At 52.0% G+C, this 26,164-nt stretch overlaps 1 protein-coding gene across 1 annotated transcript; it reads right to left on the bottom strand.

Annotated features, from left to right (window-relative positions):
• KIAA0040 (KIAA0040 ortholog) lies at positions 1-25,940 on the bottom strand. Its single transcript, XM_087827817.1, has 2 exons — positions 25,867-25,940; positions 1-667 (listed from the first exon to the last, which is right to left on the bottom strand). Exon 2 carries the CDS (start codon positions 558-560, stop codon positions 264-266), a length of 297 nt encoding a protein of 98 aa, XP_087683943.1. The 5' UTR covers positions 561-667; positions 25,867-25,940; the 3' UTR covers positions 1-263.
• Positions 25,941-26,164: the final 224 nt, after the last annotated feature.

Raw genomic sequence — 26,164 nt, forward strand, 5'->3', positions numbered from 1 at the left:
GGACTGTGCGGAAGTAGGTGAAAGGCATGCTGGGATCTGCAGTAAAGAGCGGGGCTATCGGGCACACAGCTGCCCAGATGGTGCCCAAGCACTGTCCACGTGCTCCCCGGCAGCGGCCTCCACGGGGACGCTCGGTCTGAGGCTGGTTCCTCGCTGGAGAATTCCTCTGTGGACATGAGTGCGACACTTCAGGGATCGCTGCTCCCCACCTGTGTCCTTGGAAGGCCGTGCGGCCCCCGGAGGCGCCCCCTGCTTCCTGCCCACTAGACAGGCAGCGACAGCCGCTTCTCCATCGGCAGGAGCTTGGGCTGAGCGGAGATCCAGAGGTCGTCCTCCCCCTTCCTCTTCCTCTTCTTCTTCCCCTTGTTGCGCCCTGGCCGCTGGCCACCGTCGCCTGGCCGGCTCCAGCAGGAATAGCAGCAGACGAAGAGCAGCGCGATGACCAGCAGCAGCGGCAGTGCCAGGATGACGCCCAGGCAGACGGTGTTGAAGAGCCCCTCTTGGTGTTTGGTCAGGATGGTGTCCCAGATGTCACTGAAGAAGGAGCCGACTTTCTCCATGGTGCTCAGCTCACCGCCGAGCCCCGGGCTCGAGGGGACGCGGCCCGGTTCACGTGTGGCTGAGTCCTCTTGGGGCCGGGGGGGTCTGGACACGCCACGGAGAGCACCTGGAGAGGGCGAAACGCACAAGTCAAGAAAAACGCGGAGGAACGCCCTGCAGTTTCTCATAACAGCATAGATTTTAGGCTTAGGAAAGAGGAAGGAATGGAAGATTTCCAGGGTTTGCTGAAATCATAAGAGACGCGATAAATGAGATATCTGCACGCGCTTCGTCAATAGGTGTTCGTTCATTCTCGCTATGTCCGCACGCTGCTGCTGGGCGTAGGAGGTGAAAATTAATAGGATTTCGGTCCTGGCGCACAGTAGCTGCTCAGCAGTGGCTGGGGAAACGCATCGCTAGGCATAGCCGGGGTTCTGCGGGCCTTTTCCATGGAAAAGGCGTCTTGAAGGCGGCTCAGCTGTGGTGCTTGGAAACTGGGGTGGGGCCCCTGGACGCCTCCCTACTCCTGTCCCGAGCTCAGCTTACAGCTGGGTCTGCTCTGGTTGCTTGTCCAGAGTGGCCCCCCTTCCTCTGGCACCCCCTCCACCCCTCCACACATATCTTAGCCCTCAGGGCTCAGGTATAAGGTCTTAGAGGCTCCTTCAGTTCTGGAATCCGCAGGTTCTTGTGTCCAAAGGAGACTCGGAGGACAAGCATGATTCAAGGAAATGTAAGAGACTTCTTTGTGCAAGACATTGCCCAGGACCCAGAGATCACCCTTGACCTTAGCCCAAAGACCCCGAAAGCAATGGGACCCAAAGATCAAAGAGCCATTGGTTTTCAGGCTGAAGACCGTAGAGCTCACCCCATCCAACTCTCTCACATGAAGATGGAGTCTGAGGCCCAGGGTGGGGAGGTGACATGTCTGAGAACACACAGTTGTGACAAACACCCAGACCTCTGGACAATGGGTCCAGCACTCTCCCAAGGCTGCCGGGCCAGCGAAAGAACTAAGGATGGTGACATTACTTTACACTTGTTTTTCATTTGATACTTTAAAAGTCACCTTCATGTGAATTATATCTCCTAGGTGAGCAACAGGATGGCGCATTGTCAATGGGGGTAAGTGCTGGGGATGTGGGTCCAGAATCATAGTTTCATTCTGTTTCCTGCCCTGGAGCAGGAGCGTGGCCTCACCTGGGCAGTGTGTCACAGTGGTGCCCCAGGGCTTGTCCTCGAAGTCTGTGCCCTTGGATAACACACTCTATAAGCACCCCATGTACCCAAAGCTCCTGAGTCCTTGGAAGCCCACATGACCTCAGCCCTGGTCTGCTGGCCGGTGGCCCCACACCCTCAGGGTACAATGTCTGCAGCTGTATAAATTGGCTCCTGCTGCTATGACATTTGGTCCCTGGGAAGAAGTGAGACTCTAAGATGGCAGGTAACACCTTACACCTGCTGGTCATTAAGTCTTCATTACAACCTGACCAAGTGGACATGGTTGTTTCCCAGCCCTCTAGGCGAGGACACGGAGGCACAAGCCCCACAGTGAATGAGGGGTGGCGCTGGCCTTTCCGATTCTGGGAAGTTTGGCCCCTGATGCCCAGGGTGAGCCCTTCACTGGTGTTGCTCTGGGCCACCTCTCCCTTTGTGTGGAATTAACCCACTTTTGGCAAGTAGCCCTAGATGTTCAGAATCTTACGATACTTGGCTGCTCCTCAGATTGATATGTTTATCCCTGTTGTAGACAAAGACGGCAAAGAGATTTACTTCCTGTTGTTAGATACTTCACGAAGGCACGAGACAGGCAACGAAACCCGGGCCCTGCCCAGGTGAAGGCTTATAGAAAGCACGGCTGCCCAAACTTACTCAACAGACAACAAAGAGAAGTGTTCTGAGAAGTCACAGCCCCTCTGGGGGCCTGGGGACACGGAGCCGTGGGTCTGCCCACACGCCACCAAGCCTGCAGGCTCTAGATCGAGGAAAGCCACCCGTGTGCCCTGTGACACACCGTGGCCACGCACTGCCTCAGCGCCTCACACCCCTCGTCTCCTCTGCCCTTTACCATGACCTTTGCTGTGACCTCAGCCTTGGATTTCACTGCTTTGTTGTGGGAAGACGTTGGGTACTTTTCTCTACTTTGATTCTACAACCGAGAGCTTTGCTGGGACCAGATGCTCTTTGCAGTGCATTTGTGTGGCTCAGAGAGGGGGGCTGTCGGTCGCGGCCGGGGTTCAGAGGGCCTTCATAGGGTGCATTAATTTGGGGGCTCTGTAACAGGAGGAGGGTGTTGTGATCAGAGCTGCCCTTCAGGAAAAGATAACAGGATCTGAAAAGCTCTGGAAAATGCTTCGAGAAAGGCCTTCACGCATTTAACAGACATTTATCGAGCACCCACTATATGGCACACATTGCGTGGTGTTGAGGATTTAGTGATGCAGGTCCAAGGTGTGGTTCCTGCTGTCATGGAGCCTCGTACATGCTGATCACTGAGGGATCAAGTCATAAAGGTCAAACAGAATCAGCAAATTCCAGCTTAGGTTGCTTAGCTGGCTGAAATGGAAGCATGTATTTGAATTACGTGTTTATCCCAGTGTCCCAGGCCCTCCCGCCCCTCCCAGCCTTTGTCTCAAGCTCGTCCATCCCATGGCACCTCAAGTAGTCTTTGAATAAATAGGTTTCTCTTCGAGCTAAAGCCAAGTCAATAATTCCCGTCTGGATTGCTAGCGGTACTGATCTGAGTCTGCTCTCCACACAGCCAAAGAGAGCATTCATTAACATTTGGGAACCCAGTCTGGGGGAAATTCGATTAAAAGGTATTCTTTATATTTTTCAATCTGAGAATTCTCTTCTGGGCCCCCAGGTTAGTTGCTGAGCTCTGCTAATCTGTAGCGTTTCATGAGTATTTATGAGCCTCGCATTATTAGCATTTCCAGGAAACAATCACGCGTCTCCTGGGTGGTATGAGTTAAAAGTTAGAGCTTCCGTAGACTGTTTGCAAAAGGAGCCACACTTTGGGCCTTACACTGTAAGGCAGTTCATCTCTCCTTGTAAAACCAAAGCAGGTGCCAATCAACCTGGATTGTTTGGTTGTGGTTGTGGTTGTGGGGGCAGGTGTGAGGAGAGAGAAGAGGGGAAAAGTTACTTTGAGTTTACTTGAAACCAAAAATTTTTCGTCTCTCTGCTCTCCGCAGTGTCTAGCTGGGGAGACAGTCATTCATGTCCCCGTTCTTCCCACAAACCTCTGTCTGGCTGCGTGCGAGGTGCTGATAGAGCGCAATGATCTTGGGGCCCGAAGACCTGGGTCTGAGCTCTGGCTCAGCGTGCACAACCGCTGTTAGTTGCCGAACCTCAGCTACAAAAGGAAGCTCATAAGCTTTCCTCCTAACGATGCTGTGAAGATTAAAAGAGCTCAGTGTATTTAGTGCATTTTGTAAACGGCAAAATGCTACAAAACATAATCTGTAAAATCCTGGGCTTTCTCCAGATAACAGCCGACTAAAAGCCTGGAGCTTTTCCTCTCCATTCCTCACTCCAAGCTTCACTGCCAAAGAGCCACGGGCCCCCACCCCATCCCAGTGAAAAGGGTTTCACAGGCAGCTTCCCTGCTTGTGGCTGGTCTGCAGGTCTGTGACTGTGTTCTAGACCCTGGCATCCTGCGACAGGGGACAGGGATCGGAGAGGGCCACTTGGGGAACATCTGGGGGTGCCTGGAGGACTGCTGAGCTCACGACATGAGTGCAGGGGGAGTGCCCAGCCCTCTGCTGCCCCAGCCTCCCGTCTAGGCTCTGGGAGCCCTGGCTGTGTGCAGGGAAGGCTCCTTCCCCTGGAAGGTTGGATCCACCCCTGAGAACCAAGAGCCGGTCCAGAGCTGTGTCCAGGCTGGTCCTCAGACTGGTGTTCCCTCTGGAGCCCCCCAAGCAGGGGCCGGGCCTTCTAGTTTACACCAGCCTATCACTGTTCCTGCGTATCAGATACATGCAAGCTGTGGAGTAGTAGCTGTTGGCTACTAAATGCCTCCTACAAATGTGAAGACCACAATGGGACCCAGTTAAAATCCCTGAGACCAACTCCAGAGTGACCAGTGGCCCACATCTTTACCCCATCTTGAGAGGAGTGGGGGGAGGCGGGGAGTTTCGGTCTCTCCCAGAACCTTCAAAGACTCCTGGGCCACAGCTGCAGACTGCTGGCTGTGTGTGGGGCCATCTCATGATTGAAAGTTTGAGACAAAGACCTCTGAGCCCCCCGCCTTGTACTGTGGTCATGGACGTGTGTGCTGATCTCTCCACCGAGGATCTCGGGGACCGCGGTGGACGTCTGGCCAGTCTGGCTGCCTCGGAGTCACCAGGGAATTTAAGATGCAGATCCCTGGGCTGCTCTCCTGGAGACCCTGGTTCAGCAGGTCAGGGGCGGGCCCAGGGGTTGATGTTTGTAACAAAGAGCCCAGGTGTTTCTGGACGGTTGTCAGGTTCAAGAGCTGCTGTGTGAGCAGGCTGACCACTGGTTTTATAGGAGCACAGGTGGCTGTGAGCAAGGGATGGATCTTGGACGAGGGCAGAAGACAGTGTGATGGGTCCTGGGTCATGGGAGCAGCACAGCAGGAGGAGCAGGCAATTCGACCCAGAGGGGTTTGCGGGAAAGTGACTCAAAGGAAATGACAATCAGATGGGTGTCTGCCCAGCATTCGGTCCGTGACTACTCACGGAGCCATGTTACACGCCGGGGACTGTGTTGGGCCTGGGTGTCGAGAACACGGAGACCCGATCCTGCCCTTTCAGCGCTCAGGGCCTAGCGCAGGAAGCGGACACTCCTCAAGGAGCGCAGCTGACACGTGTGAACCCGTAATCCTGGAGCCGGCTGGAGGGAGGGGCCTGTGGGCCGAGGGAGTGAGTGACACCCGGGGAGGTCAGAGCAGGCTCTGGGCAGGGCCGGCTTCGCAAAGATCTTAATTATAAAAACAGCAAACACGTGTCAGGGCGTGTGGGAAGTCTTGAAACAGAGACTAAACGTCTGCAGAGCATTTTTAAGTAACAGGCCTGACACGTTTTCCCCCAACCGCGGATACTGCTTCAGGTGAAGGGCCCCTGAATTCAACTGTTAGGACACTAAAAAGTGTCCCAGGAGGTCTGGAAACACAGGGAAATGATGTGTCTATTGTGCTTTTTTCCAGACGAACAATGGGACCCCTGGCTTCTCCTGAAAAGAACCTGAGAGGACCGAGTGGCTGACCCCAGCAGCAGCGGCAGCAAGTGGGGTGACGGAGTGGTGACGCCGGCCCCCAGGTAGGCGGCCCCGCAGCCACGGGGCCTCTAAGCCTTGTGGCTGTGTGCTGTGAGAGCGGTGGGCTTTAAACGAGGAGGGGACATGGCTGTTCTGTGTTTGAATTGTCCTGTCTCTGAGGTGAGAGACGTCAAGGGCGAGAGCAGGAGGAGACGATTACTGTTCAGGGCAGATGGCCGCTGGGACTGGGTGAGGGTGGCGGTGACGGGCGGTACTCGTGCCTGCCTTGGGTGTTCTCAGCGGATGTGGTGGTGGGGACATGGGGTGGTGGACCTGGCTGTGCTCTGCTTGTGTCTTCCAGCCCTGGTCTAGCTCAGGTGGAAGCACTTATTTTCTCTAAAATAGGAATCGCATCAAACGGCCTGTACCTGGTTCCCCCCATCTCTCCTGGGGGTTTACGGCATCTTAACCAGCCCCAGGTGTCTCCACCTGCCCGCCCAAACCCTGCCCCAGCTCTCAAACCTATGGTGCAGTCCTCGCAAGCCCCCGTGGTGACGATGGTGCCACTCAGCCCAGCCAGGACAGGACAGGGGTGGAACCTCGGCCAGTGGTTCACTCGGCCGCCCTGGCTGGGTTTTCCCAAGGTTCTCACCTGGCTCTCCTGACGGGCTCAGGTGCCCTCTAACAGATGGAAGTGCTGTTTTGTACAGAAATTGTCACACCCCAGCAAGCAACCTGCGTGTCGATCAGGTTTATAACTGAAACCCAGCCCTGGGCGTGATGAGAGATGTCTCATTAATTGCTGCTGGTAACCAGTCCAGGCGCTAAGTGGGAGCCCCTTTCCTCCCCAGAGCGTGCACGTGTCGTGTTACTAGATGCTGAGTGTGTGAGCAAAATAGATGGTGTTTCCCCTCCGAATCAATGTTACAATTATGGTTGCGATCTTGAACAAAAGCACAAACAGCTCATCGATGTAAAACTGATGAAAGCACCGTGGTTATTAAGAAGAGCGTCACATAGACATTCGGAACTGGAAGAGTGCACAGGTGGGTCAGGCGGTCGAGTTCCCCACCACGCTGATAAACACGGGGCCAAAAGGGGCTGTGACTTGCTGGACCCACAATGGCGATGGGTGGAGTTAGGCCAGAACCAATGTCTTTTGACTCCTGGCATCTCCTCCTGCCAGGTCTCCCCACGAAAGTCCTTAGAAATAAACACTGAGGCAGCGCCCACCACCCTCTCCCTGGGCACAGGCTCGCCGGCTTCTCAGCCCCCATACAGCTCTGTGGGGCCACGTGACTGAGCTCTGGCCAAGGGAATGCGGGGTCCTTGTGTTTTCGCTCTGCTTGCTCATTGGCGCCCCGTGCAAAGGCCCCCTGGGGGAGGCCTCCCGGGCCCCTGGGATAGCAGACATGGAAGGTGCTCCTGAATGACTGCGGAGCACAGCGCCCCCTGCTGACCACAGTCAACAGTGGAATGAGTGAGAAACAAACCTTTGTTGGGTGAAGCCCTGAGATTGAAGGGTTCTTTGCGACAGCAATTAGCCTGTGCTGACTAACCCAGGTGACAGAAAGCTCATGTCGGTAATGATTATAACCATGTGAAGATTCAGCAACTCTCCTCCAGGGCGGCTACGACCCAAGAGGGGTTTAGCCAGGTGCTCCCAGGTGCCAGTCCTGGGGCGGTATTTCCTGCGTCCGAATCCTGGGTTTGAATCCTGACTCTGCTACTCACTAACTGTATCGCGTCGGGCAGTTGCTTAACCTCTTTCTGAGGCCCTGTTTTCTCATCTGTCAGGTGGAGTTTATAATAACAGGCTGTTGTGAAAAGTCAACGAGTCCATGGACATGGTGCCTCTCAGAGCCCAGCCTGGTGATAACCAAACAAATAGGTGGCCGGAGAAACGTCCCTCAGCTCCCTAGCTAATGATGGTTTAGAACGTGGGGCGGCTCCGCACTTGTGACTGTGACGATCTAGGTCTCCTTTAAACTAAGGCGCTTTCTCTCCTCTCCGCAGTTCTCCTGTACTAAGGAGACACTTTATAAATTATTCATCCATTTTCAAAGTGACATTTCAGAATTAAAACACAGACATCACTCAGAGCAGCGTCTCGAGCGAGTCTCTTCACCCTCTCCCTGTGGATCTCACATTTCGGGCCGAGTCGGACCCAGGCCTCCTTCCTCCCCCGCCCCAAGCCTCTGTCTCTGCCAGTGCAGGCAATGAGCGCCGAGTACGGGTGCAGCCACGAATGACACAGATGCGGCAAAGCCGCCTACTTTCTGCAGGGAGAAGGGAGGTAACGAACAGGGCACGGACCAGTAAACCAAGATATGTCGCCAGGCCAACACAGGAAGAAGCTGGCCCCGAGGAGGGGACTTGGAACTGAGGCCCAAGGGGTGACAGGGATCCAGGGCGGGCAGAGCCCAGGGAGGGGCTGCCGGGGGCAGGACCGCAGGGTGAAGGCTCCGAGGCGGGAGGGAGGAACAGGCAGCCAGTGTGCCGGAGCCGGGGGCCCTGCAGGCGACCTTGCGGCAGGCAGCTCTGGAGGTGGGGGCAGGCGGGAGGCCCATGGTTACCGCATCTGTCCAAGCCTCAGTGTGGCTCTGGTTTTCCTCCCTCCCGCTCCGTCTTCTAAAACCCGCATGTGAGCATAGTCCTGCTCAGCCTCCTTTTGGCTCCCCATTGCTTAGATGATGGTCACAGCTGCTTCGCAAGGACAGATCTCTCACGATCGGGTCCCCCGTCATCCCAGCCTCATCTCCCACCACCCCCTCATCGCCCCACTGCCCTTAAGTTCTCCCAAACACTCCTGCTTTCTCCCGTTGTGAGCTTTGCGCGTGCTGTTCCACCTTCCTGGAAGGCCTTCCCACCTTCTACCCTTGTGTTCACGAGGTCCTCTGTCCCCAAACCTCCCCGGGTAGATTTCTTTCTCTTCTGAGCTCTCATAGAGCCAGTAACCGACCATGGCCTTTATCTTATTGTATTATAGTTTTCTTTGAAAAGCAGGAAAGTAAAAAGGGTCATATATATATATATATATATATATATATATATACACACACACACACACACACACACACCCCCACCCCCCCCTTGCGGACTTGCTTTCTCATGCTCCTAACTGGCAGTGATCGCACTCGACTGTGTGACTTGACAACCTCGCTCTGAGCCTGTCACAGACTTGGTGCCTAATTAATATTTGATGAAGGAATGAATCCTTTCCAGGCTTGGACTGCACAGAAGGCAGACTTGTGTCCTTGGCTCCCCCGTTATCAGTTTAATTGTGTCCCCCACAATTTATATCGTGTAGGCGTTGGGAAGTCCTGACCCCCAGGACCTCAGCATGTGGCCTTATTTGGACACAGCACTGTTGCATAGGTAATTAGTGAAGATGAGGTCGTGCTGGGGTAAAGTGGGCCTATGATCTTATATGACTGGTATCCTTCTGAGAAGGGGAAATATGGACATAGAGGTGCGCAGATAGAGACAGTGTGAAGAGACATTTAGAGAAGGCGGCCACTTACAAGCAAGGAGAGGGGCCTGGAACAGACCTCTCCTTCCCAGCCTTCACAGGGAACCAGCCCTACCAACACTTCAAGTTCGTATTGCTAGACTCTGGAACCATGAGGCAACCCATTTCTGTGTGCAAGCCACCCAGTTTGTGGCACTGTGTTACGGCAGCCCCAGGAAACTAATACTATACCCCTTTTGCTTCACCCCCACCTCCACCCCATCAGCTGGTCCCACCCCAAATCCATCCACTCCTCTCCATTCTGTGGCTAGGTCACCATCATCTCTCACCTGGTCGCTGTGACAGCTTCCCAACCAGCCTCTGGTTCTCCTCTCTTTAGCCTGTCTTCCCCCCATGAGCCAGATCCTGTCATTCCCCACGTCCTGCACCTCCACTCACCCCCCATGGCTTCCCAACACCTGTACAGAAACCTAAACTCCCAGCCGTACCCCACAAATGCCCCCATCATCCGGCCCTGCCTCCTTCTCCAGCCTCGCCTCGCCCCCTCTTCTCACCCCCACCCTTCCTGTGCCATGGACACACCTATTTCAGGCCTGTCCATGCCCCCCCCCCCCCCAGGACCTTGTGTATCCCCTTGGTACATTAGCTCGCAAATCTCGGCATGCCTGGCTACTCCTAATGTTCAGAGCTCAGCTCAAATGCATTTCTGCTGAAATGTAACCTCAACTGTTACCCCATCAAGAGGCCTTTCTTAACCAAGTGGTCGAGACGAGCCCCGCCTCCAGTCAACCATTGCAGACCATCCTATCTCACTGCCCCTGTAGCGGGAACTTCTCGTTCACGCGCCAGGCTCCTGTCGCTGTAGTTTACACATCAGTGACTGTCTTCCTGCACTGGAACGTGAGCTCAGTGAGAACAGGGCCCTTGCCTGCCTTGTTCTGTTTGGATGCCCAGAGCCTGAATGAATGAACGAAGTTATGCCAGTTAACCCAAAGGGCCTCAAAGAAAAGAGATCTTGAAAAAATGTTCATCGGTCAACCCAGGTCATTGGGGAGAGAGGGCAGGGGCAACGAAGGGTGTAGAACAGTGACCGTCAGTCACATCTGTGACTAGACGTTGATGACAGTTACTCACCATTTAGCCCAAAGGTCCCCCAGCCAAGTAACTCATTTCAGGAGGAAATAATGATCCAAGAAAATTCCATATCACAGAAAGCAGCAGGGAGTGTGTGTGTGTGTGTAGGGGGTGGGGAAGGGTTGCCTTATCAGCTCCTAAATAATCACCTACCTTCCTTTAGCTCAGCCACAAAGGGCTCATTGTTGCTGGGACTTTCTGATAACAAGGGATCCTTTCCTAATTACTATATGCTCTATTTCAGGTTCAGCAGAAAAGAAAATTAAAAAGCTCCATTCATTCCACTGCAGGTTCAAATGAGTCAGTCTTTCAATCAATCGAGGATTAATTAAGCTATGCTAGGAAGTGCAGGGGAGGTAAAAGACACCCTCTCTCTACTCGAAGAAGATACGAGGGAAATAATTAGAGAATAATTTAAGGACAATGGAAAGAGTTTACAGAGGTTTTTATCTGGGTTTCCTCTGGCTTTTCGTTAGGGAAGGACTAGAATCTCTGGCCACTTTATCTTTGCTCCTCTTTGTATCTTCTTCTCTTGTCTCATCCCTAATTACAGTGTCTCCACAGGGTCCGGGACATAGACTCTGCCTATAATTAGTCTTTTTCAGTCACCCTTAGGATTAGCCGCTAGAAGTCATGTCTGATCCTCTGAAATTCCCAACTGTGCCAACTATGATCGAATCGTCAGTCTCTCCAGCCTGTTAGCCAGTCAACAGCTTCCTCATGTTTCCGTCCCCGAGATCATCAGGGGTGCTTTCTGGTGTTTCTTCTCCTGAACAGAAACTCGTAGTCAAGACTCTCGCCTCCTCCACTCACAGAGTGTGGAGCCCGGGCAACATCCACTTCAGCACTTTTTCAGTTTTCTCTCCTGTGAACAGATATTCCGTGTTTCTCAGAGGGTTAGTGTTTTATCCGTTGGGCTGCATCATTGCTTTTTTTAAATCCTTACCCGAGAATATGCTTATTGATTTGGGGGAGAGAAGAAGGGAAGGAGAGAGAGAGAGACATGGATTTGAGAGACAAACATCGACTGGTCGCCTCCTGTATGAGTCCCGACCAGGGATCGAACCCACAACCTAGGTATGTGCCCTGACCGGGAATTGAACCCATGACCTCTTTGGTGACCTTTTGGTATCCGGAATGATGCGCCAATCAACTGAGCCACCTGGCTGAGGTGCATCTTTCTAAACTCAATACTTAGCACAATGCCTGGCAGGTTGGCAATGAATATTTGTTGGATGGCTGGCTGGCTGGCTGGCTGGATGGATGGGTGAATGAATGCATTGCTGGGAAGAATAAAAGAGATAATGTGTGGGAAGCATGCAGCTTAAGTACACCTCACACAGCGGGTGCCTTAAAATTGCCTTGAAAAACATATAACACGATCTCTGTTATTATACTACTCATATTGTTTGAAAGGTGAAAATATCCATTTAAAGAATTATTTGGTTGTAACCTGAGTTTGATCAGTTTTTCGCTAAACTGGTTTAAAGAGCGAGTCGGCCGGCTCCCGGGAACTAGGGCAGGCGCTGGCCGGGCCTCTGCTTTGCTGCGATTCCCATTCATTCCCGCCCTCGGCCCTCCTGGCCCCCGGGGGCCGTGTCTGAGGGGTGCCCTGTTTTGCCCGTCACTCTCATCTTTCTCTTCTTCATTTCAGCGAGAATGCTCGCCTGTTTTCCTTTGACTGGCCTCTGTTGACACAGATACCTCAGGAGGCCAAAGCCTCGAAACAGACGGTTGGCAAAATGCCTTATCACCTTTCCCAGGAGTGATCCGTTGAGTCCAAACGCCACCATTTGCTCCTATCTAAGAGCGCAACTCCGCGTGCGCGTGTGATCAAGGTCTGACAGATGTGGCCTCATTCAGCAACTCGGGAGGTGGGCCTTTGTATCCCCGTTACACAGGTGGGAAAACCGAGGCTACCAGAGATTAAGTGATTTGCCCAAGGCCATGCAGCTGCTAAAGTTCAGAAGAGGTTTGACTATAGTCCCGTCTGAGTCCTAGGATCCTGCTGTAACTACCGTCCACACAGTCACCATCCTCAGGAGGCTGAGGACCTAAGTCTCTGGACCTTGTCTTTTTCTTCCTCTGATTTCATATGAAGTTCTCAGTCTTTAATGAGTCCTAGAATTTGGCCACGCTAACCTCCCACATGACCAGGATCAGCTGGAGCTTTGGAAGGACCTATGTTCTCCCCATCTCACGCCCTTGTCCCCCTGCCTGCTGCACCCCATCCTGTCACCTACCTGGTCCCTGCGTGCTTCTCAAGCTTGCATTCTTTGGACTGTCCACCCCCACCGGAGTAGGGACTACATCACCTATTCTTGATGTCATCTGTGTAGGGGACAGCCACACAGGGGGCTTAAAACAGAGAAATGCAGGCAAAAGGCAAAAGGCAAGCCTTACTTTCCAGCTGTAACCTCCAGTTTGATGGCCTGACCCTGGTCTTCGGCTAATCAGACAAATGAGGAGGAGGAGTGACGTTTGCAAGAGGAATGAATACCTATCAAAATGTCCCCGGAACAATAGAAAAGGGTGGCAGAGGGGTGAGTGGAAGGAGCAGTAAGCTAGGAGTCATAGGATCCTGGTCTCGGCTCCGTTGTCCTCCAAGCGGCTGACCTTGGGCAGGGCAGTTCAGCTTTCTGAGCCCTTTCCTCACCTGAGCTATGAAGCTCTTAGCCAGCCCAGATATTTCTCAAGATTGTTGCAAAGAACACACAAAACATACGTGCGAAAAGGACACTGAGAAGGGAAAATTGCAATCTACATGCGAGGTAATGGCGCGGCGAAGGATTATATTAAAAAGCGGAATTAAAGCTCAAATGAGAACCCTTGGCTGCTCTTAGGGACACAGCCTGGCACACACCTGACCCCTCCCCTCCCTGTCCTTCATGAATCAGCATAATTATCAGCTCTGTTTCCAATTTGGAGAATTTGTGGGCACACACCGTGACCCGCTCACACTTGTGTTGGCCGCCTGTGTCTACCTGATCTGACCACATCCTGGCGTCAGTGCTAATAAAACCCGTAGCCATGGTTACAGTGAAATACCTTGGTCACACGGCTCTCATTTTTACTTCTCAGACCTATTTGGTAAGAGTTTGGAGCCAGTGTTTGTGGGTGTGGTAGGCCCCTAGGTAAAGTTTTATTTTTGGAGACGGTGAGCCGAGGCTCTGAGGTCATCTTTGAGTGAGGCGGTGGGGAGGGGCGGTGCCTTCTCTATTCCGCAAATACTCGAGGAGGCTCAGTCACTGACGGCGAGGCCTTCAAACGTCATATCCTCTCGGAGGGAAAGAGTGTTTTTTGAAAAAGCAAGAAGACAACCAAGCACTTGTGTGACTTCGGGTCTCCCACCCGGGTGGTAATTAAAAAATAGGCCTTCAATTGGAAGTTGCATAATTCCCTTTAATATTTCAGAAGGGAACTTGGAGTCCTGCAAACTTTGCAGCAATAACAGAGTGGCTGATTTATTTTTCTCGGTGGTGGCCCGGGAGAGGTTGGTAGGCTGGAATACTTGAAAACTAATGGGGTGGCAAAAATATACAATTATGCAACTCAATAGCAATACAGATACGGCTTTATTTTCCTTCCCATTTCCTCCCTTCATTGAATGTTAACAGACGTTCAGGACAATTAAAAGCCCAGAGCTACCTTGCTGTAAAATTAAGGCTTAAAATGTAAAGGCCAAACCATAGAGGGAGGGGGCAGAAATAGCCCCATTCCAGTCATGGCTCAGTGACGCACAGATGCACTGGGGGGGGGGGGGCATTCAAACTCACTGGGGCTGGCTTGCTCCCCAACTCCCAGCCCTGCCCAGCAGGCTCTGTCCCAGAGGCGGGCTGTGCAGAGGAGCGAGAGGAACTGATGTGGCTGGGGGATGAGCCTTCACCTCCTGTCTGCTCCAGTTTCAATCGGCATCCCTGATGTTGAATGCATCCCTAATAGCAAATGCAGATTTTTTTATAGTTTTGGTAAATAATTGTTGCTAAATACAGAGCAACTATGGGAGTGCCCTAAAGTAATGACCAAGCACCCGCTCAGGCCAGCAGCACCCTCTTTCTTTGATATACATGGCCTTTTCTCAGTCTCCTCAGGTGAGCTGTAGGTGCCAATGTGCTAATAAAGTGTTACTCGCCAAGCTCCTGTTACAGAGAAATTCTGGAACGGCCGCTGACTTCACCCCATCCCTGACCCCCTCAGTTTGCCTGCCCTCGCCCCCAAACACCTTCCTCTCTACCTGCACTGTGCAAATAAGCGATTTGGGAGAATGGATAGAAGAAATTGCTTAAGCTGTGGGTTGCAGAGGGTGGTACACAAATACTAATGTGTACACACACAAACACCCATGCATACACAACACACACCCTTTCCTCGGCTTCAAACCCTCGCCTCTCCCCCTGCCCATCCACTATCTCTCTTCTATCCTTGCCTGGAGACCTCCACGCTTTATGGAAGACTTTCTGGAAAGCTCATGGGCCAATAAAATGTCCCATTCAAATTATTTTTCCTGAAGTTGCACATGGATTTTTATTTCAAGAAGTGCTAGTTATGTATCTAGTATCTACTATGTGACCAGCATGGCGCAGAGGAAGAACAAAGAGGTGTGGGTGCTGGTTCCTGTCCGAGGGTCGTTTCTTAATGAAGCTTAGAACACTCCTGCCAGGTGACAGTTCAGGTCCCTGAACCCCAGACCCCACTTCCTCATCTCTAAGATGCGAAGATGATAAGCCCACTGACTTCATGGCCATCCAGTGTTGTCGCGAAAGCCAGATAATAGCATCATGAGAGTTCTTTACAAACTAAAAATGCCCTTCCAAGCTTAATTTCCAAAAATAATAATAGCAATTGGAAGCTAAAGTGAATATCAGAAAATCCAAAGTGCACACAGCATGAGGAAGGAGAGGGATCAATGTTGGCTTGGGTTTTAAGGGGGAGGGCATGGAGGAGACAGAGGTTGTGCTGGACCCTGTGCAGAATGTCATCAGGTGGAGGGTGGCACATTTGGAGGGAAGGGAAGTTGGGGTGCACTGGATAGGAAGGGACGCCAAGAGCAGAGGTAGGCACATGCAGAGTGTGGGACTGGGGTGGCAGGGCAGGAACCCTCCAAGGAAGAGCAGGACTTAGGTGGCACAGGCGAGGCCTGTGAGACACAGAGGGCTGGGAAGGAAGAGCATAGGTCTGCTGTGATGGGCCCCAGGGAGGCCCTGGAAGTTGGTGAGCAGTGGACAGAGCAGGGTCAGTGTTTCAGATGCCACACTCTCTCCTGGTCTCTCTTGTCCGTCAAAGTATGCCTTGGCCAGAGCTGAGGACTGTGCAGGGTTAAGCCCCCATCCCTGAGCTCAGTAATCACAAGTATTACAATAAAAAAAAAAAAAAAATCCTTTTATTAATAGCATATTTTCTCTCTTAGGCAAAATCTGATTATGAACTGAAATGAAATATCACCAAACCAATCAGAAAGAAACTGCTATTTATCTCCTGCTCCCTTGGGATGGGGGGAGGGAGAGAACACTCTGGAGTAATCGCTTTCCAGTCTTCAAGCTGACACAGAACAGGCTGGCACTGTTTATTTGAGTGGCAAAGTTCTGTCAGAGACTCTGGACTTGTAACTCTTCTTAATTTTTTAAAGGCTTCTGCCAACACTTCGTTGGGTCCACCGTCATGTGAGCAGGGGAGGGGATTTTTGCCCAGCTTCACAGATGGACACACTAAAGAGCAGAAGTGTGCTCAGTATTTGTTTACAAACAGCAGAGCTGGCTGGCGCCCTGAGGGCAGGTGGGACTCTAGTCTCCTGGTTCCCCAGTGGGATGCTCTTACTACACTAATTCCTAAAAGGCAACAGGAAAATTAGCAAACGGGCTACCAGTCAGCTCTGCAGTTCCCAGGCCTCCCATTTCTCAGGATCCCTGGGATCTGTGGTCCTCTCTAGTTTGGGGCCCCACACAAGCTTCTTTATCTGGTACCCCTAATACTCCCACCCCAACTACCACCCCGACCCCTCGCCTCTTTCTTTCATATAAGTCTCAGCTAATATACTCTTCCCTTTGGGAAACCTGTCATGACGTCATTGAGGTGAGAGCCCCCACCCTGTGCCCCTCACTGTCCCATGACAACAGCCCCCAACCTGCTTTAGGATCCTTGTTTATTTAATCGTCTTACAGGATCTATTCCCATCACGACATCCCCACCATCTGAGACATGTTCTGCTCTTGGAAAATATTTGCTGAATTAATGAATGAACGTTTTTATAGAGAAGGAGACTGAGGCTCACTGAACTGAAATAGCCAAGGTCTCACAGCTAGTTAAGATCATGTGTCAGTTCTTCCCCCAAATACCACACGGGGTTCTGGGTGCACACGCAGCACTGTGGTCAGATGGACACCACCAAGGGAAAACCACCCACCCACTGGAATTTCAGTATCTGTTTGGAGAACTCACCGCCTGGGCTCAGGTGCCAGAGGGGCTTGGGCGTCCCAGAGTACAGGTGCACCCTGCGGCCTCTCTCAGGGATGGGCTACTTTGGACTCTCTGGTGAGGTTGTCATGTGCCAAGGACAGGGGGGATGGAAGCGAGGCCTGATGTCCCAAGATCACTGGCCTCAAATGGGAAGGGGCCTCTGGCTCACGGGGTGCCCTGCAGAACATTTATAGGTAGGACACTAGTTGAAAGTGAGGCTACCTTGAGTTGTTGAAAAGCCCCTGACTGGCTGTGCTCCTGACATTTCTGCACCGGGGAGCTGATTTCACTTGGTAATTTCTGCTTGCAGAGCTGACTGCGTAGACACCGCGTGTACGCAGCACTCGGCATCTCGCTGCCTCAGTTACTGCAAAAGGCTCTCCCTGAGGGAGGAACACTCTGCTGGCATTTTCCTTTCCTGAGCCTGGGTTGTTGACACAATAGAGGCCGAAGGGGCCAAGAACTGCCACGTCCACTGTCCGCAGTCCAGCTGCAGACAGTTCAGGGTGCAGGTGCTGGGCGCCCACTGTGTGCATGAGGACTGAGGACCTTCCCTCTTGTCTGAGGCTTTCCAGGTCCCGCCGCGCCTGCCCACTCCCTGGGCCGGGACTCCTAAGTGAACTAAATATACAGACTGTGAACTCAAGGAATTTGGTTTTTTGGGGGGGGGCAGCGGATGGGTGAGCACAGGAAAAGGCGGAGAAAGCACGGCTAGTGAAGCATCCCAAGGGACAAGCAAACAGATGGCTATGGGAGCAGCGAGGAGGCAGCTGCCAACTGCAACAGGGAATCTGGGCGGGCTTCAGGGAGGGTGTGAGCTGAGCCGGCCCTGCAGGGAGGACGCGTGATTCAGTGCGGGGGGGGGGGGGGGGGGGGAATGACAGGGTTCCAGGTTGCTCAAGAGAGCAGAGCTGGCTCCCACAATGAGCCCAATCAAGGGCTCCCAGGCTCCAGCCAGATCGGAGGTTTCCAAACTCGCACTTGTTACCACGGCGACACTCAAACAGCTCGCTCCAGCCAGCAGCTCTAACCCAAGGAACTCCTCGAGCAGCCGGGAACTTTCTCTCCTCAGCTCCTTACCGGGGCCCAGGGGCAGAGCTGGGGGCCACTAATGATGTGCTGGGCTTGAGGTCCTTATGGGCGGGATGTTTTATAAGTTTGGCCATGAAAGCAATTATGTAAGAAAACCTGAGTGGATACGGAGTAGTTAGCCTCTCCTTCCCCTGCCTGGAAACACATTTTATCTCTTCGTATGTTCTTAAATTTGGTGATAATCCTGATTTTAAATCTGGGGTCACAAGGCCAACCAAAACTGGTTCCAGTTGGCTTTGGTTCAAAGGGACCTCTCTCTCTCTCTTTCTCTCCCCTTCTCCCTCCCCTCCCCTCCCCATGTAGCAATGTTGCTAATATTTAGCACAGGTTGCTAGAAACCAAATGAGACATTTTCCCAAGAGGGGCAAACCTCTATCGCAGGTTGCAAATTGGAAGCCCACAAGGTTGATGTGACCAGTGAAGGGTTTTATCTCCTCCACAGCTTTCCAGTTTCACAGCAGATCCTCCCTATATTCCCACCCCACTGGTGTTACCCGTTTAGGTGGGCCAGCTGGCCCTCCATTCACTAGCTGTCTGAGCATTTCCTTTTCCTGATGCCCGGGCCACATCTGTTTTGAGAGTCTATGAGTTGAAACCGAGGTCCCAGGAATTGGAGTCACGTGCCAGTGTGACAGGGGCTGGAAGCTGCATCAGCAGAAGCACATATATTTATGAACCCGTGTTTAATGAGCAGCTACTATGTACCACATACTGTGCACTGGGAACACAAGGAAGCAGTGGCACCAAAGGGCCACTGGGGGAGAGTCAGATCTTACCAAAGGCCACAAAGGTTTATAAATAAAATAATATTGGAGCAAGGGAAAAGCACTTAGCTCTTGGTAGAGACCTCAGTTTCCTCATCTGTAAAATAGGGACAAGAGTTGAGCTGTCATGAGGGTTAAATGAGAGGAAGATGGTGAAGTGGTTACTGCAGTGCCCGGCACATACATACAATTCTCCATAAATGTTGCTGTTGTTACCTGTTGCTTCCTACTCAGTCAATATTTTCCTGTCAAGCATCCAAATAACTCTATCTCTAGGACAACAAGAGGCAATCTCTCTCACTAATGTGTAAGATTAAAGACAACAAATAAGGGACCAGGCATAGAAAAGTATGCCACTTAATATGCATATTATCTTCAAGAAAGGAAAGTGAATTTTTAAGTATGTTGATAAGAAAGGTAGAAGGGAAAATAGTCTGGTGGTTCCTCAAAAAGTTAAACTAAGAATTACCATATGACCCAGCAATTCCACTCTTAGGTATGTGCCCAAAGCAACTGAAAATAGGTATTCAAACAAATCCTTGAACACACATATTCACAAGAGCCAAGAGGTGGAAACAGCCAAGATATGTATCCACAGATGAGCAGATAAACAAATTGTGCTATATACAGGCGATGGAATATTACTCAGTCATGAAAAAGCACGAAGCACCAATAGGTGCAAGACCATGGATGAACCTTGAAAATATGCTAAATGAAAGAAATCAGACACAAAAGATCATACATTCTATGGGTCCACTTATATGGCACAACAGAACAGATAAATCCATAGAGACACATGCAGATTGGTGGTTGCCAGGGGCTTGGAAGAGGGACCAATAGGTGGTAACTGCTTAGTGGGAACCAGGATTTATTTTGGGGAGATATAAGTGTTTGGAACTAGATCACAACATCGTGAATGTAAGAATCGCCGCTGAATTATTCATTTTAAAATGGTTAATTTTACGGAATGTGAGTTCCACCTGGATAAAAAAAAATGTGGAAGGAGATAATGCAAAATTTCTTGAAAGCTAATAGATAGTAAATGAAAAAGAATGGTCCAGTTTCTATTATTAATTTTTTAAGAAATACAAAATGTCATAGTTTACTTTTTTAGTGTGAATTTATTCATTTATTCCAAAAGCAAAGGTTGAATGACCACACATCTCAGTGGTTTAAATGTTCCTATTGAAGGAATATTTTTAAGGCACTAAACACTTATTCCTGGAAAATGTCAGTGAGGAAGGAGCATTGGACTTTCATCCCATGTGGCACATGCTCCGGGACAGTGTTCCTTCCCGTCCCAGACAGGGTGGGGCACGCAGGGCGTCTGTTTGGACGTGAGAGATTCTTTCCGTGGCTGCTGGGGAAGTCTCTGCCGTCCATCCACTGAACACACGGCAGCAGTCGGCTCTGTCCTCAGAGGGGTCAAAAATGTCCTCTCAAAACTGCGAAAAGCACAGTGGCTGGACCTCGGCAAGCATCCTGGGCCCATCTTGCCTTTTTCCTGAACCAGGAAAAAGCCAGACACAAGGCATCTGGGCCAGATATCCGTGGGCAGGACCTGAGTTCTGGTTTTGAATCCAGGGGAGCTCCGAGCAGGCCGTGTCTTGGTGCTGGGGTGTGCAAAATTGCTCCCCGTTCCCCGTGGAGGTTTCTTGATGGGGTGGCATGGGTCACCCGTCTACTTAGCCTGGAGGTTTCCACCCAGGCTACTGCTACTCAGCAGGCTGTGGGCCCTGGGCAGGGGGACCGTTTCAGGTCAGGTGGGGAAGGCAGAGTGCAGAGTGCCAGAAGGGAGGCTGGAAGCCATCAGTCATTTACAAGAAAAGGGCTTGATGGATGGGGCAGGTCTGCAGGGCTGGCCTCAAGGGCCGTGTGCTCACTCCTCTCAGCTTCACCCCTTGTCCCGAGCATAAGGTTGAATAAACAACTGTGATGGGCTCAGAAAGCAACCAGGTGGGTGGGGGACCGTAATAGTTGTCATTTCTGTGTGCTTCAAATTCTTAGCACCACTATTCAAAAGATGCCTACGGAGAGCCCAGCCTGCACATTAAAATTCCTGGGGGCCAAGATACTGGGTGGAATTTGTTTACTCATGGTCCCTATCCTTGGGAAGGTCGCTATGACCCCAGCATTAGTTCCTGGGTGAGTTCAGGCCACTGTGCATGAGTGGCTGTCTGGAGTCTCGGGGTTACAACCAGGACATCGACTTCAAAGGGGCTTTGGAAGGCTGGCACTCTGTCCCCTGGGGGAGCCCAGGTCAGAAGGGCACAGACTCAGGAGCTCATTCAGGTTGGGGTGGGAAGGGCAGGCTCCTGACTTATCCTGCAGTACCCTCTTTTTTAAGGTAGCCATGGCCAGGTGTCATTTAGGTGAAGATGTGACAGGTCTACTGCGTGCCAGTCTGTTCCCATAATGCTACAGCTGATGGACTTCTCAGTTTCCTCCTCTGTCCCTGCCCCAACCCCAGCCCGACACCCACCTCCAAAGCTGCCCACCCAGTTTTTGTCTCAGGACCGAGCGAGGACTTAAAGCACTGTCACACGCGGCTCTCCCGTCGGGATTACAGTTTTCCCTCTTTTCTGCCCATTTTCTTTTATGGCGCTCCTGGAGAGAGAGCAGAAATTGCCGATGGGCCGTCCTTAGGCCTGTCTGGCTTGAGATCAGGGTTGAATCTGTAGAGAATAGAAGTCGATCGAGGAACCTCCCAGCAGGAAGCAGTTGCAGGCGGTCAAAAGCAGGGCAAGTCCGCAGTGGCTTGTGAGCACAGCCTTCAGTTTCGACCAAGAAATAGAGCCATGGCGAGGTTTTCTTTTCATTTCTCAGCAGCAAGCTCCACAGAGCAGCTTGCTTACAACTGTGGGAGCGAGTTTCTTCCCAGAGGCTGGGATTGGGTTTGGACACTGCCACAGCCCCTTGGGAGCCGCCCTGAGGAAGGAATCCTGTGTTTTCGTGAAGTTCATTCTGAAACTCAGCCACCCATGTCCATCTTCCACCAAAGGTCCGCTCACGTCCCCGGCCCGGTGGAGCCCGGATGAGGTGCTCAGCAGAGGGGGTGCTCTGTGGCCCTGGCCACTGTCCTTCCAAGAATGTGCTCTAGATTTTCCTCTTGCTGCTCGGAGAGGGAAAAGGCCCGTCTGCCCGTTTCTCTCCCTTACTACTGTGTCTGTGACAAGTCTCTGAGCTCCTGTGATTTGCCTGGAGCCTTTCTCACCGAATGGTCAGGCCTGTGTCAGTGCGTGAGGTTTAATGCTGACCTGTCCACCGGTCTCAATACAGTCTTCAGACACGCTTCACGAAGCACCTAATGCTGTTCCCCTTATCCAGGGGTCTTTGGGAATCCTCTAAGATCTGCTCCCAGTTTTCCCTGGAGCCACTTGGGGGAAGATTCGGCTTCCAGGGCAGTCCTCTTGTTTTACCTGCCAGCATTCCAGTGCCTGTGTGTGTCTCCGTGTGAGGCACAGAAGGTCCACTCAGAAACCTCAGAGTGTCCCCTGTTCCTGAACGGAGAGACCGAGCTCGGATTTGGGGCTCTCCCTTAGCCAGCTGTTGACCTGGGCACACACTCTGCCTCCCTGAACCTTCATTCGCTCATCTCTGAGGCGAGGGGGTGGGGTGGCTCCTCACTCAAGTATTTTTCCACTTGAAGTCTCTGAGTGTACGGTTACTTCCTTTTTTTTTTTTGCATCAGCAGTCAGCCCTATCAGAAGTCTGTTGACTTGAAAGTTTTGATGTTGGCATAACTTTCAAGCGTCACTGGGTTGGAATATGTCAGGCTTCCCTGCTTGGGACACAGGGAAAATCACAGAGACACCCAGGGCATGAACTGACGCTCAGACTTAGGGCCACTGCTGGCTTAACCGGCACCCTAGTGAGGATCAGAAAAAAAGCAGCCCCTCTGGGTGGACTCGGCTGCACGTGGGTGGTCCATGGCTGAGCAGCACAAGGGCTCCTGGGGGCCGCTTTCAGCCCCATGAGCCCCCAGGAGCCCTTGTGCAGCGCGCAGCCCGCATAAGCATTGGTGAAGCATTCACTTCTTTGGGCTCTGACCACTGTAGGCAAGGAGTGGAAAGATAAGTGTCCAGAATAAATGTGTGACACTGATATGACAGGAGATGTAATTACTGCCTAAAAGTATTTCATACAGTTAAAAAGCTGCACATCTGGGCCCAAGATGCTGCCTCGATCCTATACCTACAAAGCCCATTTGATAGCTTCAAGAGGCAAGATGAGTCATATTAAAAAAACCCTTACATTTTTATAAAACCTTACAATTTATGTAGCACAGTAAATGCACTTTATCATTCATTTGGATTCCGATTTTATCCATTGCCCTGGTGAGTAATGATGATCCCCGTTTAAAATATAAGGAAAATGAAGCTGAGAGATTCAAAGACTTGTTCGAGGGCAGCTAATCAGTGGTCAAGGCAAGAACTAAACCCATTTCTGTCTAGTTCCAAGTTCAAGGTTTTTTTCTTCCACACCAGGTCACATAAGATCTTGACCTGGACAGGGGCAGCCAGGCCTAAAGAACTACCCTATAGGGGTTTAGAATTAGTCTGAGAATATCATCCTCTTATTGTAATGATGGCAGGACCCTCCCACACAGGTTCAGTAACTAGAGTTGGAGAGGTCCTGGCAGATCTTACAGTTGGACTAGAGGATTCATTTCTCACACAGGGAAGTGAATCCTGGGGATTGGCTCATTTGGTTAAATACACCTGTATACCTGTGTGCCATTAACCCAGGATTCTCTCCAACATCTCGGGTATCACCCTGCAAGGCATCCAGGGAAAGCTCTGGGAGTCTAGAGAGAGTCACTTGGAAGTTAGCCTATGACATGAAAAGAATGTCTGTAGGCCAACAGTGACAAATCCATCACTCTCAGCCTCAACATGGGCTCACCGAGGATGTTTTACCCGCCTTCAACTCTGCTTTTATGCACAACATCTGGGATAGTTGAATCGGAGCAGCCACCATCTCTCCCTGAGCTCCAGACCTGAGTACTCACTGCCAACCATTTATCTCCACCTGGACCTCTCCTGGGAATATCCAACTTCAATGTGTCTAGAGTGTTAACTGCCTTCTCCCCACACAATCCACTTCCTAAAGCCCACTTCTGTAGCTCAAATGGCTTCCACCACAGGTATCACAATACACCCCCCACCCCCGCTCAACACCTTACAAGCTCCCTCTTTTCCGTTCATTCCTCCGTCACCACATTCAGTTGGGCACCAGGTACTCTGACTCCCCGTCCTAAAAACACCACTAAAATCCATTCTCTTTCCTCAGTTTCCCCCGCCATTATCTTAGCTGGAGTTCTCCTTATCTCTGTATCCCATCTCCCCAAGCCAGCTTCCAACTCACATCATTAGTGTTCTCTCCAAATACAAATCTGACCATATCCTTTCCCTGCATAAAAACCCAAAATGTCTTCCCACTGCTACGGGAGAGAGCTCACCATTCTTAGTACAGGAATATAATGAATTCCCATTACTTGCATTTCTCCCAACCTGCCCTTGAACTTTGCATATGCTCCTTCCTCTGCCTGGACACCCTTCCCTGGGACCTCCCAGTCATTCTCAACACCCTGCCCTTCCATCACTTCTGCAGTGTAGACTTCCCAGATAATTCCTAGGGGGAGCTTATCGCACCCTCCTTGGGACCGTTTCAATGCCCCAGGGCCACTGCCTTTATGATGTGGATTATTCTGAACTGTAGTTTGTTTCGGTAGCTGTCTTATTTATCGGATTGTGGGTCCTCAAAAGCAGAAACTGTCTCGTTACCTTGGGACTCCAAGGTCTTGCCATGCTGCCTGGCACACAGAAGGTGCAGTCAGTCCACGCCGAATGAATGAGCGGGTGGGATGGATGTGCCCCCCTCTTTGACGAAAGCAGTTTCCTAGCTTGTTGAGTGTTCGTTTTTCTCCTGTGTTTAGGCTTCAGGGAAAAGGGCAGAAGCCCTCCTCTTTTTATTCCGCAGGCTAAACAGTGACCACATGTGGAGGCTGAAGAGGCATTTGTTTGGCAATGCATTTCTTTCCTGAAGTTGTATCTGGGCTGAAGATGGGGAGCCAGAGTTTCAGAGGAAATGAAGGACTTGATCAGATTTTCCAGCCTAGCGCTGGGCAAAGGGGAGGAGTCACCAACCTCCCAGGAAGACCCTTGCTGAACCCTTTAGGTGGCGCTTGTAAAACCATTAGCAGGAGCAAGACGCAGCAATGCCACGTTTAAGTCTTATAACTTAAGACTCTCCTATTATCCAATGAAGGGTCCTTAAAATTGGCTTCAGGTTCCCACGAACCTTGGTGGAGTCAAGGGAACGGCAGCTCTGGCAGGAAGGTGCTTCTGAGATGCTCAAGTGGACTTTCCCTCCCCTCCCTCGTCCAGCAGACCTGGGAGCAGTCCCGGGAGGTGGCCGGCACAGCCAAGTCTGGGCCACGCTGGTCTGCTTTGGTTTCCCTTTCGGTTAGTGGGGCTGGGGTTCCCCACTAGCTAACCTCTGCTGTTTATCTAACGCTATTATTACATAATGCATTCCTGAGCAGCTCTTCAAAATACTAGGGAAACAGGTCTTACTGTGTCTTCCGCTGTGCCTTCATGGGTGGGGTGGGGTGGGATGGGGTGGGGGGTGGGTGGCGGGCGGGCAGTGGGGCCTTATGGAGAGTCAGAGAAGCGAGGCAGCGATCTGCGTCCCAGCAAAAGCCCGGCGCCCCAGGGAAGAGGCAGCCGGCTCCCATTCCACCCCTCACTCCAGGCCGTGTTTTCCTTTGGGCCACTTTTTTTTTTTTTTAGCCGGTGAAAATTTGGCTTCACCTGGAATAATTCAGAAACATCTAAACCTAACTTTTTGGAAGGTCTCGGGCCTTAACTTTTTCAGCGGCAAACAGAGTGTCCCCCTGCCCCTTTCGAGCCGCTGCCACGCAGCCGCTGCCCGCGGCGGCCAGAGAACTCCTGCCCAACCGCCGGAGCCCACGTGGGCTCAGCCGGCGCAGTTGCGGGGCGGCCGATGCCTGCCCGCCACGGAGGGAACGCGAGAGCCGACGCTGTCAGGGCGCGGGAGGCGACCTGACACAGTCCTTAAATGTTCCCGGGCGCTGCTCGCATCTGCTGGGAAGCCCCTTTCCAGACAGATGGCAGCTGAAAAAGTATTCACACGCGCGGACAACCACCACAAAGTCTCGGGACTTACCTTTCAGTCCCCCGCAGGGCTTCCTGTCGGCGCGGTCGCCCACGGATCCCCGGCGCTGCCCGGTCAGGGGGATCGGTGGGGCGGGGCGGGGGCAGCTCCGGCTCCTTCCCGAGCCCCGCCGGTCCCCGCGGGCCCAGGTGGAGCGGGGTCCGCGCCCCGCGCCTACCTGCTCCGGGAAAGGCGCGCTCCGTCTTCCCCGCCCGCCGGCCGGCCAACGCCTTGCATTTTTGAGGTTTCGCTGCAACTCCCTCCTGCCCTGATGTCACAGCCGTAACTTCCTGAATCAGCCGCTCGCTCC

Source organism: Miniopterus natalensis, chromosome 19 (assembly GCF_054644295.1).
Source record: "Miniopterus natalensis isolate mMinNat1 chromosome 19, mMinNat1.hap1, whole genome shotgun sequence".
NCBI lineage: Eukaryota > Metazoa > Chordata > Mammalia > Chiroptera > Miniopteridae > Miniopterus > Miniopterus natalensis.

Coding starts and splice junctions, on each gene's coding strand:
- KIAA0040 (XM_087827817.1), bottom strand. CDS start 560: ATGGAGAAAGTCGGCTCCTTCTTCAGTGACATCTGGGACACCATCCTG.